This window comes from Lingula anatina, chromosome 1 (genome assembly GCF_051362555.1).
Source record: "Lingula anatina isolate TDL-2025a chromosome 1, LinAna3.0, whole genome shotgun sequence".
Lineage (NCBI taxonomy): Eukaryota > Metazoa > Brachiopoda > Lingulata > Lingulida > Lingulidae > Lingula > Lingula anatina.
This window is the reverse complement of record NC_141767.1, coordinates 22,623,225-22,646,621: the sequence shown is the minus strand read 5'-3', so window position 1 is coordinate 22,646,621 and position 23,397 is coordinate 22,623,225. Positions and strand designations below refer to the sequence as shown.

Genomic DNA, 23,397 nt, shown 5'->3' with positions numbered 1-23,397 from the left:
CCTTTTTTTGTTTCCAATTAATGTATTCCAATTTCTATTACAATTTTAATTGAATCTTAATAAAAAACGATATGTTTTGATTAAAAGACATTACTAAAGCTTCGGACGTTTTAATTATTGTGTGGCTAAAAGGTTTCTAAATATTATTAAAATTAATTACAAACTCCATTACAGAAAAACAAACCGTGCAAAAAGAGCCAATTCGTTTTATTATTCGATTTTCTAAGAGTTCTTTGAAAAAAAAATATTATGGAACGTGGAATCTCCATTATAGTCTCCCTTTCATAAAAACAACGAGATATGAAACCATCCATTACACAAAAACAAGATAAATCTTTCAAGTAATTGTTACCAGTCTGTATATATGCAATGCATTATGACACGACCGGCAGACCCTAAAGTGAACACGCTCTAATCACCTCAATCAACGAGCTAATGAAGACCAGGTTTTATTTTTCTGTTTATCTTTTTTGCAGGTATCTCTCCGAGAACACTCATTGTTGCTAGTGTGGCGATCCACTTCGCGGTTCCTCTCCTGCGCTAGTTCTTCAACCTATAAAACAACATGAATATTCCCGACGTCGTTAATTCCACAGACTCCTTTCTGATAGGTTCTTCCAACCTCGACGAAAGCTATTTGAATGCTACGCTATTTCAAGATTACGACAATTCGTCTTCTTCATTCATGAATAACTCCTGGAACATTAGCCAAGAACAGGGGAAGGTATACAGCCAACTCAGCTTGGTTTACCAAGTAATTCCTAAAGTACTAGCGATTTTGGGAACTGTAGGAAATGTCCTGACATTCATTGTGTTCCTGTGGAGTAAGAGCTTGAGGAAGACTGCCCTTGCCCAGTTCCTGTTGGCCCTGGCAGTCACGGATACGCTGCTTCTATGGCTACATTTACTGTACACGCTAACAGCGTCGGGGGATCTAGAAATAAGAAGTGCGGTTGCGTGCAAAGTGCTGGTATGGCTGACCGACACTGTCACCTACGTCTCGTCATGGCTCATTGTCACCGTGACATTCAATAGATTCATCGTCATTGTCCTTCCCCTACGAGCCACCAGGTGGTGTCAGAAAAGAAACGCGCGGATTGCTATCTTTGTGATCGTGAGTGTATTTTCATTAGTCAGCATATATAATTTCTGGGCATGGGACGACGTGTTTGTCTCCAAGAAATACTATATGTGTAAAATGACCAGAAAAGAACTCATTAGACCTAGGATAATAATGGTGATTGTACTCTTCAGTCTGTTGCCCTCTCTCACTTTGTTCACTATGAATGGGATTATCATGAAGAACCTCTCCGAGGCTTTGTCCAAGCAGGCAGTTTACCGTGCTAGTTTCAACAAGCAGAAAGTCAAGGGGGTTCAGCGCCAGCTTGACATTTTACTTTTAACCCTCTCCTTTTCATTCCTGATTTTAACTCTACCTCTTACTCTTGTCGACATTGTAATTTTTTCGATGTATGACGATACCAGCGTGCTGCCACGCGATGACATTTTTGTTAGACTGTATATGAGCAGAGAGATTCTGAACATTTTCTCGCTCACAAACAACTGCCTTATTTTTCCGTTGTACTGTGTTTCTGGAAGAAAGTTCCGAGGAGAGTTGAAAAGCGTTTTCTGCCGCATCAAACTAAGGCTGGAGCAGAATGTAGAAAGAGATCCGCCCCCTGATGCTCTCTGAACTGAGAGATTCATGGCTGAGGCGTTCTAGAACATAGACTCTATGTAACATTCTGTTTCATTTAACGATTACTTGTAGAACAGAGCGCAAAACGATATTGTACGCTAATGCTTTTGTACTCATACAGAAAAAAAGGCATCCACACGTATTTTAAGATGTGTAGGTATTCAAAGTTGCATCGGTATTGTCATTCGTCACCAAGAAATCAGCAGACTCAGGGAATAAAGTGCACCTTCTGTGAATTGAAGTTCAGTTTCATTCTGTTATTTGTATGATGGCGTGGATGTGTTCTTGTAAGTAGAATGGGGTACAGAATCATCATCATTTATTAATACTACCGATACCTGTGTTCCTGAATTTTCAATGTAAGAAATTTAGCTGCTTCATTAGCCAAACGTTAATATAATCCCTCTAAAGAGTATTATCGGGGAATATTCTTCTCGACATTTATATCAAGACAAGATAAATCAATAACCAAAAACTCATCTACATTTTTGAATTCAATCCTTGTCTTCCCCAACAAAGTTGTGACGTCTTCTGCGGCACAGCTGTGACACGTTTATTTCTAGCCTTCTGACGTTCTTTTGAAACACTGCTGATAAGACCCGCACACTCGGTGAGTGCCGTATGTTTATCAGCATCTGAAAAGGGTACACTGAAACTGTTTCCGACTTAATGGTGCTATTCGATTCTCATAAAAATCCAGTATTTTGTTATCAAGATCCAATTCCATGCTCTGACAAAACAGATTGTCTGATTATAATGATGTTTCAAAACATGACCCATCTATTACCTTTTATCAAAGCTTGGGCACTTGAGCAGAAGCGCTCACATACATATAGCAATTTATATCACTAATTGAGCTTCCTTGTCAACTCTTATTTTCAACAAGATCTCTATGAAACACGATATTCTGACAAAACAGATCATCTGGTTATCGTGCAGTTACAAAACATGTCCCCATAATTAGCTCCTCCTTAAGCTTGCGGAAGCGCACACATATAGGCCTACATGTAGCTTTTTTCATATCAGTTAAATTCTGAGTTTCCTTGTCAACTGTTATTTTCAGCAAGATATCTAGCTTCGAAACAGGGAATACACTTGCATCGCGATTTGATATGGCCCCTCTGTCACAGCCAGGCGAACCAATTGTTAAGTCTGTGCGAATATACTGTTAACAAGATGTTGAACTCGAAGATATTACAATGCTTCTTTGTTGTAGTATCATTGGTGTCGATTTGCATTACCTGTGACTGAAGAACCAGATATAGTTACGATGAGGCGATGTACAGCAAAGTGACATACATCAATAGAAAGTACAGTATATGGGCGAGACGAACGGGTTATATTTTTTGGCATTACTTAAAAACTTTTATTCTAGTTTTTCATTCATAATATATGGAATGACTTCACCCATTGCGCCACTCTGTTTAGGCGCAATTGAACCTTGTAAAAATTGGTAACCACAGGTTGAATGCTACGCAAACCAACGTTGCGCCCAGTCTATGACCCCATTTCCAGAGATTAGATCGATCTACTTTAGATCGACCTAACTCCCTGGGGGTTCACGCTAAATAGCTGTCAGCCGGGCGGACACGAAATTTAATTACCCCCTTACAGCTTGTAGTAGGCGGGACGGACATTTAAGCCGGATTATCTGACAGTAATCTAGTGAGACTCCCCGCAGGGATAGATCGATCTAAAAGCTCTGGGAATACAACCTATGACTCAGTCAAACTGCTCAACAGACCATGTCAAATTTTGCTTTTTGTAATATCTTGACTACTAATTATACTAAAACCATACTGTTTTCGCATTAGCTGGTGGTTGTAAAAGACTAAACAGCACAGAGTTCAGTTAAAGAAATTTCCGTTTGGTGCGTTCTTTCAATGGAATTGGCTTCCATGTCTACATTCAATTAAGTACAGTATCGATCTTAGCACTAGAAAAACTCAAAGCTCTTTACCTAATCAGTAAATGATATTCCATAATTTTAATGACGGTCCAACAAATTGAAGAAAAGAAATGGAAAGAGGATCAAATCATGCATTTAATCATTTAATGTGTAGCATCTACTATCAGATATATACGAGCAAATATACTGGCATAGGCGGAAATGTGAAAAATAATGACCTAAAGATTATTTTATCGATTTCGCACTTAGGCGTTTGTAATTTCGTTAAAAGACATCGTAGCCAAACCAATGTCGCCTGTCTTGCTGAACAGGAGTGCCCGCCTCTGGGTCCAATTACACAAAAGTAATCAAGTCGAAAAGTACTCTTATATTTAAGAAAGAAAATGTCGTTTAACTTTGATCCAGGATAAACTTTCATTAGAGCATGGGCAAAATTAGTTATTATTTCCAAGATTAGGGTTATGGGCGTATACCCTAAAATATATAATTATATGACCTAATTTAAGTATTTTTCTTTTATTTTTTATTTATCAATCTGTCACATTAAGCACATACAAATGGACTATGCTGATTATCATATATTATAATCATATATATTTATGTGCATCATGTTAAACAACTGTACACGTGTGTTTTAATGCATCCAACAAAAGTGCAAGTGTATGTCAAACTGAATTAAGATAAAGCAGTTGCAGGGTGTAGTTGCCGCTTGGACATTACCTTTATAGTTTTGTAGTCTGGCCTTGACCTTTCATTGAGTGACGTTTGTCGGGCCAATTATTACAAACGCTCATGCTATATATTGTACAATTACATATTTTGGATGAAGTGGTTGTATTGTTTTGCAAACTCCAGAAAAGTAACATTGAATGATGTATCGGATGTCTATCATTAAAAGAATTGTCTCAATTCGATTTAGATTTAGAAGTGTGCATTATCTTATCTACCAAAGATGCTTACACAAATCGTAATGTATACTTTTCCATCTTATGAGCGGTTCGAGATTAGATTCTTATAGTTAAAATTACAGAACACTTAGATGAATGGTCTTACATTTAAAGCTACGGAAACGTCACCGGTAGCTGCCTTTTGTAGATATGCGTTAGGTGTCGCGCCGACAGGCATGGTAACTAAGGGATACAAATGAGAAATGTAGTCGCTGTCGTTGCATTGTTCATGTAGGTTCAGTCTCATAAGCAAGTAACATGGAGATATGAATGAAAATACTGAGGCTGCTTTAGAAACAATTCACATATCGACAAAGGAAACGGTTCGTTGGCACGAGAGTGGCAATACCCAAAGCACCAACGCCAATGTCGTCACAGCCACTTTTACAGATGAGAATTTTCTTAGACCCCATTCCTAGAGATTGGATCGATCAAACTAGATCGACCTAACTCCCTGGGGGTTCACGCTGAATAGCTTCGAGCGCACACGAAAGTTAATTACCCCCTAACAGCTTGAAGTAGGCGGAACAGACATTTAAGCCGGATTATCTGACAGTAATCTAATGTGACTCCCCAAGGGTATAGATCGATCTAAAATGTATGGGAATGCGCCCTTAGAGAGATGTATTCTGTCACTGTCTTTTTCTGCCTTCTGCTTTCATATCATCATCCAGCACAATCAACCCTTTTCCGTGCATTATTTGCCGTGCAGCACATTTTTATTAGTGCTTTACCCATAGGGTACACTTACACCCCATTCTCATAGATTAGATCGACCTACATTGGATCGACCTAACTCCCTGGGGGTTCACGCTAAATAGCTGTCAGCCGGGCGGACACGAAAGTTAATTACCCCTTAAAGCTTGTAGTAGGCGGGGACGGACACTTAAGGGGGATTATCTGACAGTAATCTAGTGAGACTCCCCGCGGTGATAGATCGATCTAAAAGTTGTGAGAACAGAGCCTTAGACGCGCTTTGATTACTGCTCTTGGGAGCACGTGGGTTCGGTTAATAACAAGAAATAATCGATTACATAATGAGCTTACTGACTGGGATACGTACGTAAAGCTTGTTTGTGCTCTCTCTCTCTCTCTCTCTCTCTCTGTCTGAAAAATGTTTCAAGTCTACTTCCCAATATAGTTTTTTTTCAAATTTTGCAAATGTTTAAAATGTTTTGACTTTTTTCAAAAAATTATATTGTACCATAAAACGCGTTTAGAAATTGCCTTAAAAATTGTTTTCAGCCCAAGCGGCTTAGACGGCTGGGACGCCCACTGAAGCTGCTAAACGATAGTTAATTACCCCTATCAGCGTCAGCAGACGTGACAGACATCTAAGCCGCCCAAGTAATTGCAATTAAGTGAGAATCCCCTCGGAGATAGTTTGATCCAAAGTAAGTACGATAGGGACCATTCCCACAGATATTTTGATCGATCTATCTCCCTGGGGAGTCTCACTTAATTGCTGTCAACTTGACGGCTTAAATGTCTGTCACGCTTAGTTAAGTTGTAAGGGGGTAATTACCTTTACCCCCTAGCTGATTCGGTAGGCGTGTCAGACATTTAAGCCGGTTAGCTGATAACAATTTATAGTGAGACTCCCCAGGGAATTAGATCGATCCAGATGGATCGATCTAGGCATGGGAACCCAGTCATAGTCTCTGGGAATGGTCTCAAAGATGTTATCGTCCCTACTGTAAAAAACAGATACATCACTCTATGTCTCTTGATAACAGTAATGAGACAGAATGAGTAAAATAGGCAATTTTCAAATAAACGTTACGTGAGTTTTTTTTTTAAGTTGCTTGCAGCTTGTTAAGCAAATGAAACCTCTCAGATCGTGAAAGGGCGTGGGGGTCTACGCAACTATTACCTTGTCAGCACCGTGTATTTTAACTGTAACTCAATGCGATATTTGCCTATCTGTAAATATATATATATATGTAGCGTGTATACGCCGACACATATGGGAAGTGTCAAAATGTATATCCCTCGAAAAGATTCATTCATGCCAACCAACAGGTCCGTTACTGAAAAAAGAAAAATGTCAAAAAGGGTAAAAGAGCAGAAACCTCTCAACCTCCCACACGTATGTGTTGTTACTGCACCATATTCCGGCTCTGTTCTGTATCAGCCAAATATACCCTGAATCTCTTGGAAACAGGCCTCGAGAACCAAATAGTTATCTTTCCAATGTCACCCAATAAGAAAAGACAGAGGGGTTTCCGATAGGTAATAAATATCAGGGTATCTGGATTTACCTCCAGTTCAGTGCAGTTGTATTTACTCAGCCTGATGGAAATATTAGCTGTCTTAATAATCATGATGTTATGTGGTGAAAAAGTATCCTCATGATTGATGAGACAAGAAGAGGAATGGAGACAGAACCAGAAATTGAGTAATCATGTTTGCTGTTGATGTAAAATTTCGGCCAGAAAACTAAACTAGGAGCAAAATTTACAATAAGGGGGAGAAAAAATCACTCCGACAAGATCTTGTGTATATGTCGTGTCAAAAGAAATACCACCAAGAGTTTTCAAGAGTTTCAAATGTTTACTGTTACAGCAACTTAGGTGTGCTAATAATAAAGGTTAGTTTCCAGCAAACTAAAACTCAGGGTGCCAAATATCAATATGATTAGGACATTTTCGCTTCATAGCACCCAGGAACGAACTGGTATTTGTGGCCTTAAAAGGCACGGCCTACTGTATTGGTGAAACAGAATTAGGCCTAAATCATATTAGAATTTTTTTTTTCAAATGTAGCCTATAGGTTGACCACCAAAGATCACCTGTCACCGAGGACACTGAAATGGTCAAATGTCTCGTCTGACCAATATAAATGAACATGTTAAAAATGGACATGTTTAAAAGCTGCAAATCGTTGTTATAGTTTTATTTGGTAGAGGAAGAAAGTAAGAAATAAAGAGAGTGAAAACTAACGATTTTTGATTAATCTCGTAGTATAAAGAAAAAGTAAATTAAACAGGCCTGGTCATTGGCTTCCTACATATACCTAGCCTCCGATATCAAGCCTCCCTAAAATACTATACAAAATCACGCTGTGGGGCACTGTGCACTTCAACGGTTTGGGATAATGTGGCTGTCCCACTCCCATCGTCCCTTAAACGGGGCCTCAACAGAAGACGGAGGTTCAGTGCAATCACTCAGCGGGGAATCTGGAATAAATGTAAGTCCATGCTTCAGATGCGTAACTTGCATTACATAACATTGACAAGGGTATGCGCTACTCAGCACCTAAGGGTCTATTCCCACAACTTTAGATCGATCTATCACCGCGGGGAGTCTCACTAGATTACTGTCAGATAACCCCCCTTAAGTGTCCGTCCCCGCCTACTACAAGCTGTAAGAGGTAATTAACTTTCGTGTCCGCCCGGCTGACAGCTATTTAGCGTGAACCCCCAGGGAGTTAGGTCGATCTAAAGTAGGTCGATCTAATCTATGGAAATGGGGTGTAAGACTGGGTTCCTATACCTACATGTAGATCGATCTAACAGGATCTCCAAGGGGTCTCTCTTGAAGTTGCTTTCACCCTAAGCAGCTTAAATGTCTGACACGCCTATTTAAGCTGCTAAACGATAATTAATTACCCCCTAGCAGCTTCAGTAGGCGTGACAGACATCTAAGCCGCTTAAGATGATTGCAATTTAGCAAGAATCCCCTTGTAGATAGAGCGATCCACAGTTAATACGATAGGGTCTGGGAATGGTCATTAAGTGTGAAATCGACCCCCACTGACAAATACAAGGGGTATGCATGGCAAGGAACGCGTTCCTCTTAATTTCTCCAAATATCACAGGGTGCTTTACAACATTTTTAACTACTAGCCCAACTACTTTGTGGTCAAAGTCGAACATTCACCTACTTGGAGGAGATTGATCTGGAATGGCCGTAGACAACGTCTTAACGCTATGACTCTGATTTGGGGATAAAAAGGTTTCTCGTTAAAAAATTGAACAAGGATAATATCCATAGGATGTAATGGGGGATGTGTGTGTCATTGACGTCTTTTCATAATTAAATAGACAAGAAATGGCTTTCAAGGGTGATCTCAAACTGTCAAGTTAGCCTCGGGCAAGCATAAAATCTAACTTGACTTCAATGTTTTTGCCTGTTTAGAATGGCATAACAAACCATTTCCATTTGTCTTTTGTTACGTGAGTCGATTTTACTCGACGCTCTTTGAAGTCTACATGTAAGATTCAGCCACACTTAGAGATCGGGCATTTTTGGCAATCATTCAAAATCGATTACATGAAAGTAGTGTCTAACGGTGACATTTAAACTAATTCATCCTATTAATCGGTGAGTCAGTTAGATACTATAGATGAACAGCACGTAATGAAAGCAAAATTAAAACCTTTGCGTGCTTCAAATTATCACGAAAAAGGTCTCCGAATTTATTTAGCAATAGATCAGAGAGGCAATAAATATGGTTAATTGACATTTCAATCTCTGTGAATTAGCACTATTTGCGTTTCAGTAGGTCTTTCGCCTCCAAAGAAATTCTCCCGAGCGAAAGTTAACAGAGCGAAAATGCAAACTAAACAGGTGTTTGTAAAACATCCTTTGTATATAATCCCTTTGCTGTCCATCATGCCAAAATATAACACAAAGCTATACTAATACAACTCCACTTTACACGGTTTAAAAGATGTTTCAACGGCGATATCGTATGGCTTAGACATTTTGTATGTACAGTATCAAATCTTTCTATATCCGCCATAGTCACCACAGTCACGATTTCTGATATAGCCACATACGTTCTGAGATTAGCGTCATCCCATAACGAAAATTGTAAGATGAAGGGAGGAAGGGGGGATGTTCGAAATAACCCCCCTTAATCCTGAAAAAATGTTCGCTTTGAATCAAAATTCGATCAAGGTTCAATGTGATTATGGTAAACAGATCTACTCATTCAGATTTAACTTCCTTTCCTTTGATATTATTGAAAACGCAACATGACATCGATGACAACTGAGCTAATTTTTCATCCTGGATTCTTTTATTCTTTTAAACGCGAAACTGATCATACCAATTCCATGAAAATTCATAACACACATGCTTTTCAGATGGGAATAAGATCTTTCTCTTAGAAGAGCTCAATCTTCATTCTTCTAATAACCCTTAAATATCGTGCTTCCGTCAGATCACAGGGATGAAAGGCATCATTAATTCCGAGGTAATTTCGAAAGAGCCTTTATGAATGAATAAATGTTCCCGATACGGAGTTATTTGCCCTTTGAAAAATTTTAACTATGACCAAGCTACAAAAGCAGGAAAGCAGATTAGACAGAAATGGGGGTTTTGCATCGAACTGTTATTGACTTGTATAGGAAATGGGAACTGTAATTTGTTTTTGGGTCCTGGGATAATCGTGCACCTTTCTTCAAGGCAAAGTTAAGGTTATTGTAACCCTTTATTATCATCCAAATACCGAAAATGAGTTTTTTCCTGCATCTTATTTTTCACTAATGCATTGGTGCTGATTTAAAACAATGAATAAGCCCTCGAAAATATAAAATATAGGCGTTTATATTTTTTCGTTGCAATGTATAAGCATAGGCAACTCACAGCTTTAATAGTCAATTTAACATCTTTCTATTTTGCGGTGAGATAGCAATCGGAATGGGGCGTAACTTCATCCCTGAACAAGATTTCATCACGAAAAATTGGCAGAGTTGTCCAGGAGAGTATAGACTACAATCCCGTGCCGTCATTTTGGTTTAAAGGTTTTTGTTATAGAGTTATGAGCCCCTAAATACAGATTTTCATCAAACAAGGGCATCATTTTGCTTTAAGAAAAATCGCTGACAGGGTTTTGGAGTACTAAATAGTCTCATTAAATCGGCATTGAAACGGTGATCAGGTAAAAGAGAAATTTGAGAAACCCATTTTTCATTTTTTACCCCAAAATCGCGATTATGACGTCACCCGTAAGATGACATGTTTAAATGTAAATTAATTTAGTCACCAAACACTGAAGATTTATTTATTGGTACTCTCTAGCAGCGGTTAGCTGAGTGATGACGTAAATTCATTTTCACTGGACACACTACAGAAATGAGCACAGAAATAGCCAGAAATATACCTGTGAATATATTGTGAAAAATTAATCTGTGTCCCTGGTAGAGGGTAGGTTAAATTCCTAATTTACACAAATGAGTTGAGAAAAAATGTATTTTGGATATATTTATTTATGTGGTATTTTAAGGAGATGGCATGTACATGTATCAATGATTGGGCATTCATGGTGCTGAACCCAGGTATTTTTAGAAATTAGGTAAACCCGGACGTTTTACGAGATGCAGCTCAAGAAAACAACAGATTTCTCAGAAAAGAGGTCACGGTTCCACTTAATGTGCTCAGCATGGTGACTCATTAAACTGAGCACCGTGTTAAAAGAAAAATTACAGGTGAAGAATCAAAACTGGCATTAACGCCTTTCCCCAGATACTTATAAAAAATCTGGGTGCATAATAGCTGCCATGGTGAATTTCCTCACCAAACTCTTATAATATACACTTTCATGTTACCATTGCACCATTTTCATATTGCTGCACCTTGGGCTATTTGAAATGCCTTCTGATAGTTCAACCCATTTCTTTTTTAATCTGGGAGGGGGTATAGCGAGACAGAAAAAGATTCAAATGAATTCCAGGACAGTTTCGGGGTAAGACTGAGCATTATGTCCTAGATCATTGGGGTGCCGCTATTCTTTGAGTGACTGATTTGTATTGTATACAGACCTCAGCAATGTACAGTGGAAGCCTGGAAGGCAATGTATGGTAATTCACCATACCTCCATGTATTGTTAAACGCAGGGTTTATGTCCGACAGACAAAGCTTTGACAAATACGTATGTGTAGCCATCTGAACAAGGGTGGTGTGTGTTTTTGTGTGTGACAAAATCTTAATTTCAGTCGTCACGACTAGCTTATCTCTTGCTAGATCCTGCATAAACCTTTCACAACCATCAAATAACTAGTTGTAACCCACAGTTTCCAATAACCAGTCATTTCTTCATATCTGTATTTTTTTTACTTGGGAGAAACTCATTTGCCTAGTAATATCGCCATGTTTAACACTGCCTCAGAACTGACGAAGACAAATCATCCAGATATTGTGATTTTTATCATGCGGAATTAGAAACCAATGTGCCATCTCTTTCTTCTAGCGATTTTTTTCTAATGAAAGTATATGAAAATCAGCTGGGTTGTTTCTAACACCAACCTACGGAATGGAAAAAGGAAAATGTTAAAACACGGAGATACACTACGAGCATTAAATCAAGTTACTCAATACGTCCTTGAGAAGCATAGGTGAAATGAGGTAGCAAGTCAATGAGAAAAAAACGGAGTACTGTTCAGTCTACGGGAGTATTTCGTCAACTGGTAAACCAAGTTGTACAACAAAGTGCAATGTAATAATTCCGTCAGTGGTAATGGTTCTTAAGGTTGTCACACAATATAAGAATATTAGCCAGAGTTTGGGGGAAAACGCACTTGAAGCGATTCTCGCCATGTCCTATATTACTGCCACTGGTAAATTAAGTTAAAAATTGCAATTCCCGTTTTTCTTCACTTCCATTTATTCTTTGATACATTATACAGTTTGTACATACATGCATATTAAGTTAATAATTTTCATTTTGTTTATTTACGTCAATTTTTCTCTTTCAATTAAAAATCCAATTAAGAAGCCAGTGTTGAACAAAACGTAACATGCCAAATCCATTTGATTTGGCCTTTAGCATTTCACCATTTTGAAGATAATGGAAATAACCATCAAGATAGTGGCTTCTTTACAGCTCTTTTTCTCCCCCTTTTTTACCATAATCAATAAAACTGAATAGGTTATAACCTATTTTAGTCCAAATACCAGGAAATAATCATGTAAAGCAGAGAAGATTCCACCACAAAAAAAAAAAAAAAAAAAAAAAAAAAATGCTGGCAAGTACCAGTACCTAAATAGAACACTCAGAATGGCCTAGGGTCATAAAATGAATAAAAGTCAGCCTTTTTTTTTTCAAAACTAGCCTGTGTATGGCTTTTATGACAGCCCAACAGCAACATTGCAATACAGGTACAAACTCCCCAGAACATGCTTTTAAACATAGGAAAGGCATAAACATTATCACTACAAGTATTTCCCCAATGTTTATAGCAAAACACTGACTTTTTTGTGGAACAAGAAATGTGCACACTGCTGTTGGTCTTACTCAGGCAACCTGATACAGGTCAACACTACAAATAAGGTACAGCACTTATGGCCTTTTCTACATCACAGAGAGTTCCTATGATCAATCATCTAATAAAATTGTTTAAAGCAAACTTCTCCCATCACAAAGAATGCAATCAGCAATTTGTCTGTCAGACATGATAGAAAGGTTGTTTGGCCTCCTTGAACTTAAAAGGTTGTTGTAGGTTATCAGGTAGGTTTCTTCCTTTTCACTTGCAACTGCCCCTTGTCACTGTCAGTTCTTTTCTGCAATGATATGTCAAATGATATTGCATAAAAAAATAAGAAGAACAGTGCTCAAATAATAAGTTAGGAAAAGGTCAGCTCATTCTTGCTCTTGTAAACAGACAGCCTTTGGTTATCCCATAGCTAATTTTTGGTTGTTTAAAAAAGTGAGTTTAATAAATAAGAATCCAAAAGTTACTATTGCAGTGTGCTTGCCAGTGATGTGCTAAAACATCAAAATCAAGACAGATTTCTTGATGACATGCACAGATGTTAAAAGGAGCTACTCGTGGATGGAATATTCTGCTTCATTATCTTTCAAAGGAAATATGCATTATAAATCCTGAACCCCTGTAAATCAACTGATCCACTGGTTTAATTTGAATCATAAGCTTCAAATGAAAAACCAGGAAAAGGTAATTTACAGCTACAAAAAGGTATCATCCATTCCAATTTCATATTGATGGAATGGTATCATACTTATAACATTTACTAAGTAATTGTACTTAAAGCTAAAACATCAGTTGAAATAAATCAAGGGTAAATGCACTCCTTAAATTTGCAAAATCAACTGGAAGTTGAAATGATACACTAGATGAACTTGAGAATAAATAATTACTTCGTGCATTCAGAAAACTCCAAACACTTCTGTAAATATATCACAGAGCAAACAAATTGCTTAGGAAAAAAACAAGCCCTTTCCTTTAAAAGAAGTTGTAAACGACATTTTAGGTGAGCTCTTCCTTAAACTTCGCATACATCAACCCAATTTATCGCTGATCAAACTACATACAAATCCACCAATAAAGGCCTACACAATTTTTTCTTAAAGCAAAACAAAAAGTTTGGCTCGCAACTTTTGAGAAAAGAAAATTCAGCTTCCCTATGTGCTCTAGTGTCTGAAGCTGCTACATTCTAAAAAAAAAAGAAAAAAAATTCAAGTATGCTCTAATAACTGGTTCATGAATAGGTCAATAATTTGAAGATTTAGATTATCAAGTTTTCAATTGTAGGATTTGAATTTACACACAGCTTATGATCTAACTTACCACCTCTCACCCCCAAATAAAAAAGGCTACTGAAAAACAAAACAAGCTTTGGATACCATGCATAATTGCTTTTTGTTTGTTTAATTTTTCATTTACAGCCAATGGTAAAAAAATCAAGTTACGTTTGTTTCTAAAACTCTCAGTAAACAAAGTTTGTGTTGGCCTAAAAGTACACGGGCAAAAATGCAGTAAAACATTTCAGTTGTAGAGAGACTAGGTTGACTAGGTCTCAAACTGAGAAAATGGTAAAAAACTAAACAAACCCATTGCTCTACCTCCCCTCTAAGAAGAGGATGTTTCATACTGCTCATATGTGTAGTGTTAAATGTGGAAATAAAGAACATTATGAAAAAAAAGTAACTTAAACGAAATGTCTGTGAAATGTTCATCAAGACATCTACATGTATACAAGGAAACTAGACTGAAGTACAGAGTCAAATGATGCAGAACATAAATCACACTGAAAACCCTGCCCCCTGCCATTCAAAAAGGCACAAATCACTGATGAAGGGCATTTGCCAGATAGATACTTTCCCATCACAAATATTCACTGGGTTGCAACTTTCTACAAATACAAGGAATCATTCCAAAATCTAGATATCGACATCCTTGCCTGTTTTCCATACAGCAAAAGTGCACTCACTGAGCATTTCAGGGGACATAATTACCTAATTTGCAAATATCCAGTGCCAATTTTGAGTGCAAACAAACGAGCCCCTTATTTTTAAGTACAGGTAACAATTTTGATAACAGTAACATATTGGCTTTCACGATTAGAGCACATTCTGAGTGCAATTGATATTTGAAACAAAAGTTCCAATAAAATACTGTTAAGGGCATCTACATCGCAAATTTAATCAAGCTATTTTCAATGAATAAATACATATCTGATTTGGAAAAAATGCAGCATTTATTGTTAAACTGTATAAATGTTAATTCAATTAAAAACAAAAGCAAATTTCGAAGTTTTTATCATCAATACTGGTCTGAGATATAAAATGAGAATGGAAACAATTTTTAAGTGAAATCTCTAAATTTCCAGGGCTTTGTATTTTTTGAAAAGTGGTAAAGAGCTTCTAGACATGGTTATGACAGTTATGACAGTAAAATAAATTTTATAGACTTGCAGACAACCATCTCCATAACATAAGTGGCACAGCAAAAAACCTATCATTAACCAATGAAACAGACAAGTTTTGCAATTATCATGTGATTGATGTAGACACCAAGTCTAATACAGTGCTCCACATTATTTTCCAATGATTCAAAGTATCATGTTTAACACCTTGGCATATGGTTAAAGGAAGCCTAGCAAACCAAGTAAGGACCAAGATTATCCGTGTGAGGAAATTACCGAGCAAATAATCAATATTCTTTCAAAATCAGAACTCTGTCTATTCAATTGTCAGCTGCACACTCTAGTGACTTCTATGCTAGCAGATGACTTACAGATATTGAAGTCCCAGGCTTGAAGTGCAAAGATTAAAAGAAAAAAAACAACACTTTTTAGAGATACATACATACCTGAGATTTCTTGATTTTTTTCTTCAATGCTTCAACATCAACTGATGCACCTACAAAAAGAAAAAATAATGCCTACATTGTTACACTTTTCATATAGTATAAAGAGCAAAATTTTATTTGAAATTCTGGTAGATGTTGCTGAACTTGAGCCCTTCAACAAATACAAAGAGAAATGAATATCTGTCTTTCAACAATATCACCTTGTAAAAAAAAAAAAAAGTAATTATATATTTATATCTATATTTTAAAAATTCAAAGCAACACAAATGGATATATATTAAGCATAAGCTACCACATAAAATACTTTCCAACAGTTAAGGCAACAGAAAAAAACTGATAATTTTCACTATTACCGTAATGTTGAGAAAATAAATTTTGGTCAAATATGCTAGCATGGCTTCATCAACTTAACTTTATCGCTGATGGCCGATTGCACACAAACCTTGTGATTGTTTCTTTTTCTTATGGACTGGCTCCTCTGGTGCAATGAATGCCTGGGCTCTCTTTTCTTGTTTCTTTTCCTCAGCTTCAATCTGTTTTGCCTATAAACAAATTAAATAATACTTGTAAACTATGCAATTTACATCTTTTTCTTCAGTGTCAGCAGGCATTTCATAATGTTCCGACACAAAAATCCATTTTGACAAATAAAAATTGTCAGAAAAATAAGACAATTAAAGCTTGAAAGCATCCAAAAACTATGTAAACTGCAATTTATATTTGAGACATAAATGATTTAAACAACCTTTACCTTCTTTTCATCCCTTTTCTTGTATTTTCTTTGCTTTTCCTTCAGGAAATATTCACCACTAGCAAGTTCCTTGTCCAGCTGAAGAAAGAAAGTTTTAAGTTTAATTCCCACAATAATGCACTCACCAAGAGCATGCTTACTTACATATTATAAATATGGAGGTTTTCTTTACAGATGTAGTTTATCATTATTTCAAACAACTAACATAACACTTTGATATGTCATGACATAAAGATGAATTTTATGCCAAGAGCCTGCCATTCCAACTACAGAATGGAGCCAACTACTGGTTAAGCACTTTACAAAGCAGAAAGTAAATAGTAAAAGTAAATACTCATCATTACCTTGCTTTCTGGTTGTGGAGGAGGGAATGGAGTATACTCTTTTTTGACCGTTTTCTTTTTAGGTTGCTTTCTCTTACTGATATTCTTGGATTTAAACTTGGGTAAAAATCTATCCCATGATTCACTTCTAAGTGCTGGATCTTTTGCCAGTTCTCTCTTTATCATCAATGTCTGTATAAAAAATTGAATAACAATTAACCTAATTGTACATAAAATGATCATTTCTAAAAAGTGCCAATGAAAGTTATGCTATGCATGAAATGTATATGTCATTATTCTCTTCTAATCATAAGTCTGACAGATTTTATTTATTCATAATTCAAGTTTTGATGAACTGTGAGCCATCATCCTCTGGATTTCACCTAAAAGTTCGTTGAAAATTTTATTGCATGTATGCCTGTGTTACAAGTAAAAGCTAAGAATATGCAAATTACCAAAAATTAATATCTTTTAATGAAAGAAGGCATTTCTGTGCAATTCGGAACATCATAAAATTTGTCATATTAGGTAGTTTTTTTCTGTCTAGCTTTATTTTACATTATTTTGCCTTAAGTGCAATGTTCATCCACGTGGTAAAAAAAAAAAAAACCCTTCCTGTTTTCACAATAATGCAATTGCTAACTAGAAGTTGGACATTTAAAATAGCATTTTTGAAACAGTAATTTCATCTTTATCCTAAAATAATGTGTGCTTTAGGTGGTCCAGCACATTCTATAAAATAGAACTTACCTTTATGTTGTAAATAGGATGAATGTTTTTCATTGTATCTTCTGAAATCTTCCTGACCTGAATTAAATATATATATATGTGCGAGTGACTACTGTCAACGAAGCAGTTAAAATGAAATAAACCATAGTGTAAATAATAACAATAAATAAATTTAAATAAATATATCAATTAAAAATAAAATAAAGATTTAACAAAAGATAGAGCAAAATCAAAATTAGATCTTTTAAATCAAATCCTAAATTACACCCTAATGTATCATGGTAAGGTACAAAATACCAACAGTGAAAAAATTCTAATATTTAAGTTGTGATAGTAATAGTTTTTCTGTTCTCTGTAAAAGGTAATAGATCATGTAACAAAATTATTAAGTTTTGATTATATTTCAGCTTAAAACAATTACCTCCTTTAAACCTTTGTATGGTCCCAAGGCCGATACTGTATTTCCTTGAACAAGCACATAACAACCTGTCAGTAGTTCTATTGCCTATAACAAACATCAAGATGTCAATTATCTTAAAGTTTTTATACTTGTAAAAAAACATGGTAACAATGTTTTTCTCATCAACTCTATCCAATGAATAACATCCAGTATTACTTGCCCACTCTACAATTACAAACCTTAAGTGTTGACCCATTGGGTCCTATAAGTCTCTGTCGTCTTTTTACAAATCTTTCCTTATTTCGTACTAGTGAGGCTATTTTGATTATGTCACACGCCATGTCATCTTCCAGAACACGAATGGCCTAGAAACACATAAAAAACAGTAGCATTTTTATTGTCCATACTTTTTCAAATAATACAAATTTGTGCTTTCAATCATGGTCTTTAATGCTAATTCCATCAAATATAGTTTAACATTCATTTTACTTAATGTTTTCAAACATGCTAAAGCCAGTTATTAGACTGTTCACCATTGCCTTAAAAAGTATTAGCAGCATAACTTTAATGGATGCATTTTCAAAAATACTATTGATTTTTCTGTCAGTTGTTGTCTTTGTGACTATTTGAATGTTTTGATGTGAAGGTTATCTCAACTCTAAGAAAAACGTCAGTTGTCAATGATGTCCTTTGATCTATGAATAACAGTCACAAACTTTGACTCAAAGACCAGCAACGGAAGTAAAATGCCAAATATTGTACCTACATTCTTTTAGTAGTCTGCCTGCTGCCCCCCCCCCCTTTACAATCTTTATTAATTTCTACTCTCTCCCAAACTTTATCAGGATCAGTCAGAGGGTGCCCCCATCTCTTTGACCACATGCAACACACCCTGTTCCAGCACCCAGGTGGCTGCTACTCTGACCATGACAATTTTAATCTTAATGATAGCTTGGTAAACATGTGCATATTAAAATTTTGAAATAATCTGTCAGTTAAGGAAAGCCAGCACTTTAACAGATTTCACTGCATGATATATATAAAAAATCAGCCCACCTACTCCACAAGTAAATGTAAATTTTAAGTACTGCTTATTTCATGCTAAGTCTGTTGATTTGTCTATCACAAATCAACAGACTTAGCATGAATAATACAATAACCTGCTCATAAGGCACACTTCTTGCTAGGAGCTTGATCACATCTCTAGCTTTGATGATGATGTATGGATCCCACGTCTTCCTGGTGCTACGCACTGTCATACTGCCTTCAACAACATCCAACTCAGCTTTGATGCCCTGTTGACAGGAAATAAAACATCGGCTATAGGTTTTAAAGCCGGCTACTTCAAAGGAAGAATTTTGAAAAACATGCTTAAAAGCATACAGGGTGCAGCCATATATCAATAATGCCTCTGCAAAGTTCTAAATTCACGTGTTCAGTTGCATGCATCAAAGGATACATGTTTAGAGATTTTCTTATATAAAACCAATATGTGTATTGGAAACATTTACACAGCATGAAACTATATATTACTAAGATTCCTTTGTACAGTGGAAATGGATAAAACTACATGCAAATGGAGTAAATGTAAAATCTCAAAGGTGAGCTGATGATTCACAGGCCCAAGGCTTGAAATTTCAAGGGGGGGGGGGTCTTTTTTCTGAAAATGTGAACCTGTTATCATGAAACCTTCATGTACCTATATCAAATTTTAGCAAGAGCAGACCCTTTCCTGGCAGAAAAGGGAGGTTTGTGTGAATCTCCAAAACCCGCCTTTCTACAGGCCTGTGTTTTCCAAATAATTCTACCACCAGTTCTAGTATTTCAATGTCTGCAATGTAACACACACACACACACACTGTATGTGTGTCTGTGTGCAAAGAAGTACTTACATGTTCACTAAGTGATTTCTGTACAAGTGGCCAACATTCCCGTAGATATTTCTCTCTATACTTTGGAAATAATGTGGCAAAGGAGCTTTCTGCAACAAGGCCTCTTGGGTTGTCCTCTTTGGTAAATATTGGTTCTTTCCAACCCTCCGGAACTTCCAACAATCTTTCTTTACTCTTCCCTGCAAAAAATTCCCTGAAGAGTACTTGACGTTGTCTATCGTGCATGTTTCATCTGCAATTAAGTCCAGCCAATTTGATGGGAAACGACGAAACGATCTACTCAGAGAATGAAAAAATACTTAAATAATAATCCCGCGCCAAACCGAATCTTTAAAAAGCTTGAGACATGTGCAAACTTAAAGAAATCAAGCCAGACAAAAACTGTTGGCGTTTATGCTGAAATTATGCTATCCCTGTCCAGTGAGGGCATTTAGACTTTTACCTAGCTGTTTCACGTTGGCCATGCTTGTTCCTCATGCTTCCCTATGTTTACGAAAATTGCCGATAGGTCGCACTATTCAAGACAATCCCATCAAGCAGCTTAAAGTTTTTTTTTTGGGGGGGGGGGGGGGGACTAGAAGTATTTTGGATGGAAGCCTTTTTATTCCGACTGCTCACTGTCCCCCCCCCCCCCCCCCCCCCATAAAAAAATCTGAATATTACGCATATGAATATTTACATGTACCATGATTGCATATATCAAAAGCAGAAATGTTGAGATTTATCATTTAGGACCAACAGACCTTTGAATTGGCGAGAGTTCGTAGGCCTAAATTTTCGTTTCACTATTCTGATAAAAGACTTTCGGAGGGAAATTAGTCGGAACAACCAGATGACCACATTTTAATTATGTGCCTCGTAGAGGAGACGAAATTAATGTCAATGGTTTCGTATTCTTTTTACCTTACATTTAACTTTTTTGGTTATCCATTGGTAAACATCGTTTTCTTTTTTATTGTTGATTTGACCAATAAGAATAGGGCCAGATTGTTTTTTTTTCACTAGATTTTCACAGATGTCTCTGGCTAATTCATCGCTCATTCATGTGCACATAATTAATCTGCGACCCTGGTAGAGGGTAAAGAATAGGGTACTCGCCAAGTTGTTTTCACTTTTATTAGCGCAGCAGACGGTCAGAAAAATGTTCATTTTCCAAATCTGTAAATAAACTTAGGTCCTATATCATTTGTAAGTCAGAGAAGAATTTCATCAGCTGTGTTAAGTAATAAGAATGATGTGAATTTTTCTTCAGTCAACAGCTAATATTGAGATAGGTTTTACCTATTTTATATATAGGTTTTATCGAAATATTGGAGGTAAAACCTATCTCAATATTAGCTGTTGACTGAAGAAAAAAAAAATTCACATCATTCTTAAAACTTATATCATGTTTCATAAATCATCATGATGCAGGGGTGGATCCAGGATTAATTGAAGGGGGGGGGGGTCCGCGGATGCTGAAGGGCCCTAAAATTTCTTGGTAATTTAGAGGGCGAACGGTGCCATTTGGTACGGTTTCGAACTATGATTCAGCTAGTCAATGAACAAAGCGTCATACGCTGTCTTAACTGCACACCTAGTGGCTGATTACAAATTGGGGTTGGGGTTAGGCAACGACTAGAGCGATGAAGCTTTTACAACTCCCGGGCAGTCGGTGCCTACCCCAAATTACCGACATGATGGAAAGCTTTATAAAAACTATAAAAAAAAGACTTCAAACATGTAAAAAAGTTTATCAAAATTATTAAAAAGGTGTTTTCAAGTAATCCTGATAGTTGATTGGCGTTTGTGATGAATGAATAGATTTTTTAAACTTCATTTTAGAAAATTCATTCTAATAAATTGCGAACAAGGTCAGCTAACACAAGAGTAGTGAAAAGGTTTAGCAGTAAAGATTTAACTGAAGCAAGTAAGGTTGAATAGTATGCCACGGTCATTTAATAGACAAGTTGTGGAGAAAATCTACTCAATCTGGTTGGGCGACTCCATTTACTTAAAGGGGTGTTATTTAGGCGATTCCATTGCATGAAAGGGGTAACAGGTGGAGCAAGTCCATTGCATTAGAGGGGTGACAGGTGGGGCGAGTCCATTGCATGAAAGGGGTGACAGGTGGGGCGAGTCCATTACATGAAAGGGGTGACAGGTGGAGCGAGTCCATTGCTTTAGAGGGGTGAAAGGTGGGGCGAGGCCATTGCATTAGAGGGGTGACAGGTGGGGCGAGTCCATTGCATTAGAGGGGTGACAGGTGGGGGGAGTCCATTATGAAAGGGGTGACAGGTGGGGGGAGTCCATTGCAATAGAGGGGTGACAGGTGGGGCGAGTCCATTGCATTAGAGGGGTGACAGGTGGGGGGAGTCCATTATGAAAGGGGTGACAGGTGGGGGGAGTCCATTGCAATAGAGGGGTGACAGGTGGGGCGAGTCCATTGCATTAGAGGGGTGACAGGTGGGGGGAGTCCATTATGAAAGGGGTGACAGGTGGGGGGGAGTCCATTGCATTAGAGGGGTGACAGGTGGGGCGAGTCCATTGCATTAGAGGGGTGACAGGTGGGGCGAGTCCATTGCATTAGAGGGGTGACAGGTGGGGCGAGTCCATTATGAAAGGGGTGACAGGTGGGGGGAGTCCATTGCAATAGAGGGGTGACAGGTGGGGCGAGTCCATTGCATTAGAGGGGTGACAGGTGGGGGGAGTCCATTGCATTTAAGGGGTGACAGATGGGGCGAGTCCATTGCATTTAAGGGGTGACAGGTGAGGCGAATCCATTGCATAAAAGGGGTGATCGGTAGGGCGAGTCTTGTAATTATCCCAATTTGGTTCAGAGAACAGGAACTGAAGAAAATGTTCCGTTTTACCCAGAGAAATCAAATTAAAATTTAAGAAATAACTTGATTTAAGCTAACGTCAGAATCACCCCACATTTTCATTATTACATTCAAATATCAAGTTAAGTATTTATACTAAGAATAGGCCGCCAAATATAAAAACAATTCACGATAGCAAATGACAAAACCCGTCAAAAAGGGGCCCTCCCTATATAAGAAAATATTGGAAAATTTAAATCCAAACAAATTAGTTCCACATGCTATAGAACAAAAATCTCATGTTAATTTTTTTAAAACAAGGATTGTAAATTTATATAAATTTGAACTATAAAATGTAGGTGGTCGGAAACGATTTTAGATATTTTATTTCAGTGCGCTAAAACAGCTTTTTAAAATTTAGGTACCACAGAAAACCGTCAACCACATAAACATTGACATTATTTACAGATCAGATTGAATTTGAAAGTCCTCAAACACTAAAAATAATTCATTTTCCATTATGATTACTACTATCCTTATCATAATAATTTCATAACAAAATGAAAAATAAAACGCCAAATTACAAATTTTTTATTGATTTTTCATATAATAGATGTACGAAGGATCGTGGGTTCCTGTGTGTGAAACAAAGGCTAGACTTCATAGGTTGCTTTCAGGCGGATGCTGTGCAGAATCTCGTTAAGCTCCTGAAAAGATAAAATAATGTTTACAACTTTGAACTAAACAGACAGGCTCTCTACATTCTAATATTGGATGTAATATCACAGGACAGAGGGCACGTATAAATGGAATGGCGTGCACGTTTATTAACTAGTCAAAGCGCAAAACCAAAATTATGACCTGAAATTAGTAAATGATATAACTAA

The 23,397-nt window shown here is 37.1% G+C and overlaps 2 protein-coding genes and 1 long non-coding RNA gene across 5 annotated transcripts in view; 1 reads left to right on the top strand and 2 right to left on the bottom strand.

Moving 5' to 3' along the window:
* The first annotated feature begins 349 nt into the window (after positions 1–349).
* Positions 350–2,178, top strand: LOC106168816 (uncharacterized). The gene has a single exon (XM_087002725.1). The coding sequence runs from the start codon at positions 566–568 to the stop codon at positions 1,691–1,693; it is 1,128 nt and encodes a 375-aa protein (XP_086858851.1). The 5' UTR covers positions 350–565; the 3' UTR covers positions 1,694–2,178.
* Positions 2,179–12,148: 9,970 nt separating this feature from the next.
* LOC106168840 (KRR1 small subunit processome component homolog) lies at positions 12,149–20,212 on the bottom strand. Of its 3 annotated transcripts, XM_087001221.1 has the most exons (11): positions 20,152–20,212; positions 19,710–19,888; positions 18,978–19,112; positions 18,057–18,182; positions 17,839–17,922; positions 17,439–17,495; positions 16,710–16,880; positions 16,366–16,443; positions 16,057–16,156; positions 15,615–15,664; positions 13,103–13,956 (listed from the first exon to the last, which is right to left on the bottom strand). In XM_087001221.1, exons 1-11 carry the CDS (start codon positions 20,171–20,173, stop codon positions 13,822–13,824), a joined length of 1,137 nt encoding a protein of 378 aa, XP_086857347.1. In that variant the 5' UTR covers positions 20,174–20,212; the 3' UTR covers positions 13,103–13,821. The 3 variants fall into 3 exon arrangements, with proteins under 3 accessions (XP_013403504.2, XP_086857346.1, XP_086857347.1); XM_013548050.2 differs by lacking the exons at positions 13,103–13,956; positions 20,152–20,212 and adding an exon at positions 12,149–13,062 and having other exon boundaries at positions 19,710–19,985; XM_087001220.1 differs by lacking the exon at positions 20,152–20,212 and having other exon boundaries at positions 13,101–13,956; positions 19,710–19,985.
* Positions 20,213–22,530: 2,318 nt separating this feature from the next.
* Positions 22,531–23,397, bottom strand: part of LOC147764123 (uncharacterized) — a 2,059-nt gene continuing 1,192 nt past the window's right edge. The window contains exon 2 of the long non-coding RNA XR_015331719.1: positions 22,531–23,217. This is a non-coding gene — a long non-coding RNA (uncharacterized LOC147764123). The remainder of the gene's footprint in view (positions 23,218–23,397) is intronic.

Excerpts from the sequence above, each read along its gene's own strand:
- LOC106168816 (XM_087002725.1), top strand. The coding sequence starts at position 566 with ATGAATATTCCCGACGTCGTTAATTCCACAGACTCCTTTCTGATAGGT.
- LOC106168840 (XM_087001220.1), bottom strand. The coding sequence starts at position 19,934 with ATGCACGATAGACAACGTCAAGTACTCTTCAGGGAATTTTTTGCAGGG. Across the intron at positions 16,444-16,709 it reads CTCCACAACCAGAAAGCAAG|CTGGACAAGGAACTTGCTAG; the intron begins GTAATGATGAGT and ends TTCTTTCTTCAG. Across the intron at positions 16,157-16,365 it reads AGAAAAGGGATGAAAAGAAG|GCAAAACAGATTGAAGCTGA; the intron begins GTAAAGGTTGTT and ends ATTTGTTTATAG.